This window comes from Eublepharis macularius, chromosome 12 (assembly GCF_028583425.1).
Source record: "Eublepharis macularius isolate TG4126 chromosome 12, MPM_Emac_v1.0, whole genome shotgun sequence".
Classification (NCBI taxonomy): domain Eukaryota; kingdom Metazoa; phylum Chordata; class Lepidosauria; order Squamata; family Eublepharidae; genus Eublepharis; species Eublepharis macularius.
This window is the reverse complement of record NC_072801.1, coordinates 63,877,829-63,885,112: the sequence shown is the minus strand read 5'-3', so window position 1 is coordinate 63,885,112 and position 7,284 is coordinate 63,877,829. Positions and strand designations below refer to the sequence as shown.

The 7,284-nt window shown below is 46.0% G+C and overlaps 1 protein-coding gene across 1 annotated transcript; it reads left to right on the top strand.

The window, feature by feature from the left end:
* The first annotated feature begins 969 nt into the window (after window positions 1–969).
* On the top strand, window positions 970–6,958 carry LOC129340599 (uncharacterized). The gene is made up of 2 exons (XM_054995474.1): window positions 970–1,045; window positions 5,576–6,958. Exon 2 carries the CDS (start codon window positions 5,576–5,578, stop codon window positions 6,368–6,370), a length of 795 nt encoding a protein of 264 aa, XP_054851449.1. The 5' UTR covers window positions 970–1,045; the 3' UTR covers window positions 6,371–6,958.
* The last annotated feature ends 326 nt before the right edge of the window (window positions 6,959–7,284 follow it).

The following is a 7,284-nucleotide window of genomic DNA, read 5'->3' as shown; positions in this document are numbered from 1 at the left end:
CCAGTGGAGGACTGGCAACCCTAGCTGGAGCCCTGGTACAGCAAAACATAAATGCTGCTCTCTTGGCCTTTCCTGGGCTTTAAGGTCTTAAGTTGGAGAGGAAGGATAGTACAGGGGTTAGTGGGTGGGTGAGGGAAGGCACTGAAAATGTGGGTTTGGGACAAAGAAATCCACTGATCCTCTAACTGATTGGCCACAAGTATGGCTCAGCCTGTGCTTACCATCCTTGGCAACCCAATCTGACGTTGCCTGGACTTTCTTGACTTTGCTTGAATGGCAAAAAATATTCCTTTTGTGTAAATTCTCCAAAAGAATCGAAGAGCATGGGGGAGTTTGTTTTTTGCCCCCATGCGGAAATAATATATTTTTCTGTACAGCATCTGGGCCTTTCTCCTGCTTCTGGCCTAAGGTTGCCAGTTGCCAGTTGAGGCCAGGAGATTACAACCGATCTCTAGATGACAGAGATCAGTTTCTCCCCTGGAGAAAATGGCTGCCTTGAAGAGTGAACTTGATGGCATTATACCCTGCTGATGTTCCTTCTCCAGGCTCCATCCCCAAATCTAGAAATTTCCCAACCCAGAGGTGGCCGCCCTGTGCCCTGCTGAGGCAGCCCCCCACCATCCCTTCCCGAGAACCCAGGAATTCCGCACCACCACTCTAACTCTACTAGGCAGCCTCACTCCTTGCCCAGAGAAACTCCTTTCTGGGCACTTAACTGCTCCTACATGGAGAAGACCACTTATGCGAAAACAGAGGAAGTCAAACCTAGTGGGAGGAGAGCAGGGTCTGGTGGGAGAGCAGCGTGTCGAGATGCTGAGAGCACAGATGCAGCTGGCAGAAGGAGGCTTTTCATCTCTCGGGAGTTTCATTTCACTTTTTGCTGGCAGGTTGTTGGTTTCGATCTGAGAGTTTCTGGTGAAATAGAAAAAAGGTTTTCCTTTTGTGCACCAGAAGGCAGAGTAGAAAGAGCAGATACAGAGCAGGTTAAACATAAGTACTGAAGACGGTGGAGAGAGAGGTGGACAGCAAAACTTCGAGATTAAAGGTAAAAAAAAGGAAAGGGCTTTTGCAAAACGATAATATTTTATTAATTGTTAGATGCTGTGTGCAGAACAAATATGGTTCCTGGCCATTAGTTTACACTCTAAAAGAGATTCAAGATATGAAAACGGGATGCAGTGAGGAAAAAAGGCTTTAGAGAGAGGAGAGAATAAAAGAGAAGTGCAGGTTGCTAGCTCTCTGTCCTTTTGCAGCTCTGCTGTCCTCTCTCTCAGAGAACCCCACAGTTCTGCCTCTGGTTCTAGGGATTTTAAAATAGTACCCCCTTACAAAAGGGCGCATAACCCAGTGGTGAAACACTGGTTATGCATGCAGAAGATCTTGAGTTCAACCCTAGCATCTTTCCTAAAAGAACTTCAGAGGTAGTAGAGACAGGAAAGATCCCACAGAGTTAAAGAACAGGCAAACCTCAGCTTCATTTTAGCCAAGGCTGAGCCCAAAGAAGAACATGTTGTTTTGCGGTGCCGGGGTTTAACTATCAGAGCATGAGAAGCAAATGAATGCAATAGCTACTGCACATGTGCAGAATGCATTTTGCTCAAAACTGAATAATGGTGACTGGCATTAAGAGGGAGAATGGCATCAATGGAAGCCCAAGATCTTAGGTTGTGGTTGCTTTGTAAGAATTCTCTGAGGTGCTCTGGAAGTGGTTTTACCCATTGAAAGCAGAAAGATATTGGGAACCGGATTTGTTGGGGTATTTTTAGGGGCGTGTGTGCATGTACATATGCATGCATGTGCATGTGTGTATGTATAAATGATTAATGTTCTCTAAAGAATACCTTAGAGTACATTGGAACAAGTCTGGATTCCAGGATGGAAAAGAAGATACGAGGAACGACTAGAAATTGTGGGGGGGAGATGGGGGGAGGAAAATGGGCAATGTAGAGAATGATAAGAATGAGTGCAACATAACCCATTCCCTACCTGCTCTCCATTTCCCCAAGCCTAGAGAAGGTCGAGAAAGGGCTGCCGCTACACCTCAAGCTAAGGATTCTTCCACGCCAGCCACCTGGCCGCCTGGAACAGACATTATGTGACTGTGTTTTTATGGAGAATCCAGATGATATAGCAGCCAACTTGCTGCAACCTAGTTAAATGCTACAGATGAAACTTGGATGTCTGTCTGTAGGCCCATATGCTTGAGAAGAGGGTTGCCTGAGCATTGGTAAAATTTGACCATAAATCTCTAGATGATCTCCCTTAGTAGTTTCATAGTAACATTTTAAGTGCAGTGTAGCCACAGTTTCGGTTCTGCCATTCCCCGTGCTGAGTGAGCAATACAAAAAGGATCCTAATGTGGAAGCAGTTCTGCAATTAGCCAAAAGCAGAATTATAACTGTGGTTTCACACAGTCTTTAAAATAGCCCTGTGTGTCTAGGGTTGCCAGCCTCCAGGTGGTGGCTGGAGATCTCCCAGAATTACAACTGATCTCCAGGCCACAGAGATTAGTTCCCCTGGAGAAAATGGCTGCTTTGGAGGGTGGACTCCAAATTTCATAATTTTACCATGCTGAGGTCCTTTCTTTCCCTAAACCTTGCATTCTCCAGGCTTCATCCCCCCAGATCTCTAGGAATTTTCCTACTTGGAGCTGGCAACCCTATGTGTGTCCCCTGGAAAACCAGTAACACCCACGCATCCGACAAGCACATTAAGCTGTCTTCTACTAAGGGCCAAGCTACAAGTGACAAATGACACTTGCACAGCAAGTGAACAGACTCACATGTATTCCTCCCTGTTCACTTGTGCTCCACTTGATCACATGTGATCAAGTGGAGCACAAGTGGAGTGCAAGTAAACAGGGAGGAATACATGTGAGTCTGTTTGCTTGCCGTTCAAATGTCATTCGGCACTTGTAGCCTGGCTCTGGGTCATACCATTAGTCCAGCAAGGTCTACTCTGGCAACAACTTACCAGGTAGAGTCCTTCACAATACTCGCTACCTGAAGATGTGAGGGACTGAATCTGAGACTGGGGGCAGAGGAGATGCTCTGCCACTAACCCGCAGCTCCGTACAAGATCCCAATTAACGTTTACCCAGAAGTCCCTTTCGGTTCAGAAGGAGTGCTCCGAGCTGTGCTCTCCCCATTTCAAGTGGCTCTAGCTTCCCTCCTCATTTTACTACAAGAAGGCCTATAATTATTTCCTGAGTTCTTTTCCTCCTGGCCATTGGCACAGCCAGCCCTTTAATTACTCACCCCTTAATCCCAAAGTCAAAATACTAACACTGAAAATATGACCATTGGCTTGTCCTTTATAATATTTTAATATTATTTAATGAGTTTGCTTGTGCAAAAGCACAGAAGGTGCCCTAAAAGAAAGAGAGCAAAAAGTTTCAGAGTGCTGGGGATGGAAGCCCAAACGTAGGGCTGTCTGATGAACAGCGAAGGATCAAACAAAAGTGTGTGTGTGTGTGGGGGGGGGGAGTGGCATGCCTACTGTTTTAGAGCCAAGCTACAAGTGACGCCTTACACAGGTTGGACACTTGTCAGCTTCCCTCAAGTTTTGATGGGAAATGTAGGCATCCTGGTCTTGTAGCTTGGCTCTCCATTACAGCTGCAAGACCAGGATGCCTACATTTCCCATCAAAACTTGAGGGAAGCTGACAAGTGTCCAACCTGTGTCAGGCATCACTTGTAGCTTGGCTCTTAGAGTCTCTTTCCACAGGGACGCTCAAGTGAAAGATCTTACACTTGTTCCCCCATTGTGGATACACATGCACTGCTAGGGAGACAGAGTACCCTTGAATATGAGACCCCGTGTAAGATGTCTTGTGTAGAGAGTCTGCAAGAACAGTTGTGGGTGTTGCAGATGGCCCTGTCAGTCTCTCCACCCTATTCAGACAGTAAGCAAAGCCTATGTTTATGATGCAGAATTCCATTTCTAAACGTTTCCTTCCCCCCTGAGGGATCACAGCCAGCTCCCTACATCTGGGATTAGAGGAAAGGGCCTCAAAACCATGACTGTGTGTTGGCAGTGGAGTCCAAGTCTCCACACAATGACATGATTATGAAATTTGCTGCCATGGATATTGCTCTGATAGCCATGGCAGTAGATGGCTTTATAGAAGGGATTAGACAAATTCGCCAAGAATGCCGATTAAGTGGCACATCCGTGTTCATAGGCAATATATTTCCCAGTATACTGAAGAGAAAAGAAAATTTACAGTTGGTCTCTTACAGCTGTTTTTTAAAAGGCATACAGCCAAAGACATGCCGTTCTTCCTCTCCCCCAACAAAAACCAGTTCCAAAATTTTCTGCAAAAAGCCCCAAACATTTCTGCAGAAAATAAGCACAAAAAGTAAAATATAACAAAGATTTTGGAAAGTAGCTAGGGAAGGCACTAAAATCCACCCTTTGATCATTGTCCTTGCGTCTGATTGTTTAAAAGATAAGGCAGTATTTCCTGCCTGTAACATAAATGGCCTTTGGTTCACAAAAGTTTCTATAAATACATTCATTTAGAGTTTAAGATGCTACAAAACTCGATGTGCAGATTTTTAAAGAGCTGAGTCTGGGTCCCTTGCAGCCACACAGCAGCTGTGGGGAATGGCTGTTAAAAAATAAAGGAGACCCCTTTGGGGCTCAGAACGCTGTTGTGGAGGACAGAGGATTCCTGCCTCCCACCAAGCCATTTTCCTGTGTTGAAATAGCATGGTGTGTGTGTGTGCACACGTGCCCCATTTTTGCTACTCTGCATTCACAAAATACTCCACGCGGAGCCACAAAAATGGGAAAGTAACTTCTCCAAGTGCTATTCCAGCAAAGGAAAATAGTTGGAGGGGAGGCAGGAGTCCTTCCTACTCCCAAAGTGGTGTTCCAAGCCTGTGTGTGGCTGTAGGAAACCTGAACTGAGTCTGGGGGATATGGAGCCAACTCTTTAAAAACACACACGTCTTGTTTTGCTCTGGGTGGGCCCAGACTAGCAGAGGGCACGTCACATATATGATGGCTGCTTGGCTCAGCTCCTGCTACCAGGGCATGGGAAGTTATTGCAATCTCTATTTTCCTGTTGGTGGAAGTGTAGCAAAATTCCTTCATGTTTCTTGTAGCACCGGAGTGAGGTCTACAGAAACAACCATATTTAGGGTTGCCATTTTCCAGGAGATCTCCTGGAACTGCAACTGATCTCCAGGCGACAGATCAGTTCCCCTAGAGAAAATTCCAGCGTTGGAGGATAGACTGGATGGCATTATACCCTGCTGAGTTCTTTCCTCTCCCCAAACCCTGCCCTCTCCAGGCTCCACGCCCCAAATCTTCAGGAATTTCCCAACCAGGAACTGGCAACCCTAACATGTTTCCATTTCCTTCTGCTGAAAGGGGAGTGACTGTGTGTGTGTCATGTGAGAGAGGTGTTTTGTGGTGGTGGCATCTTGTCTAGGGCCTCCCCAAACCCTACACTCTTTGGTGTTTTTAGCCCTGTCTCGTTTGCTCTCTGTGGTCCTCTCAAGCCACAGAACAGCTTGTCTTTATATTGAGACTTGCACTTCCCACATGACTTCCTCTTTTTCCACAGATGGCTATGGTCCTTCCTGCATTAGCCCGATTCTTTCAGTCAGATTTGTCGGCCCTGAGGGACGAGCCTGGCTTCCGAGGCCTGGCCCCCTGGTATCTCCTTCTAACGATTCGCCTGGTGGCCTATTTCGTTGCCATGGGACCCTGGTCCTCTGTCAGCCCGGACTTGACTTGCAACTGGACCTTGGTGGAGGTGGATGCTCGGCCTTTTTGCGGTGCGCTATGCTTCAACTGGCAATTCTCAGCCCCTATTACCTCAGCATGGGGATTTTCTTTTTTGATGGCCCTAATCCCGTTGGGGCTTATGAGGCTTATCATGACCAGATCTGATCACCAGAGGAAGGCCGCGGATATTAAGCTGACCGGTCCCATCCATGTAAGCCACAACTTGACTGCTAGCTTCAACACATCTGAACACCCCAACCCTGCACTAGCAGTGTCGTTTCCCAATATGGCTTCCACCAGAGCTGATGGGGTTCCAGTAGAGACTCCCAAGATGTCTTCCCACTGCCCCTGGCGCTCGGTCACTTACAGCTTGTGCGTGGTCCTCCTCTTGGCAACAGAACTGTGCTTCCTCTGGGTGTTAATTGCCTTGCAGGTTCCAGCAGTGTCTAAAACCACTTTCTTATGCCGTCCAGGGGCACAGAACTGCCCTAAAGCTCTTGAATGTGCTGTGGCTGGCCAAGCAGACAAGCAGACGGCATTGTGGATGTTGGCTGTCACAGCCCTTGTCAACGTGGCTGTATGCCTGATCTATCTTCTCCTAAAGCTGCTGAAGTGTTCTACGGGCCGCTGAAGATAACAGACCAAAAGAAAGAGAGAAATTGGACTGTGAAAGTGGAGACAGGAGGAAAACAATGACAAAATTGTGAATAGAGGGAGGGACTGTGGCTTACAGGTAGAGCAGTGCTTTAGATCTTTGTATGAGTGGTGGTCTGACTTAGCATGTGTCCAATTACATTTTTATTTCCTCCTTTCTTCAAGGAGCTCAGGGTGGCATATATGTCCCCCTTCCAATTTTATCCTCACAACAATTCTGTGAGGTAGATTAGGCTAAGGGATTGAAACCCTCAAGAGTTATCCAATGAGCTCCATGGTAGACTTGGATTTGACTCTGGGGTCTCCATCCTCCTAGTCCACCACGGGAACCTCTCCACCACACTAATTTACAGTAGATAGTCTTGGCACACACAGAGAACCCATGAAGACTTGATCTATACTGAATTGTCAGTGGTTTGAATTCAACATAACTGGAATATTCTCGAAAGCCTGGGACCAGTTTTTTTAAAAGTATTTTAAAATGTTGTTTTCCAAGCTATTTCTCCTATTTTCTTTGTGTTAAGGTTTTGGATTGAACTGCTATGTTTTGTAATTTTTTTGTCAAAAAGCGAGATACAAATGTTATAAATAAATGATACAAAGGAAAACAGAGGGCGTGTACTTCATGCAGTCACTGAGTACATAATCATAATCATGCGGCTTTGAAGAAACGGACAATTCACCATACGTATTCTTTGGAGTATGTAAATTAACCATGCACTAAACATAAAACCTACAGGTGCAGTAGTTATTGCAAGCAGGCTATGCAGAGAAGTCTCCAAAAAAAATCAATCACGTGTGTGTGAGCTAGCCGACGGGCACAATATTTTAACCTGCCATTCTAAAACCCTGGGAATAACAACAACAATATTTGATTTATACACCACCCTT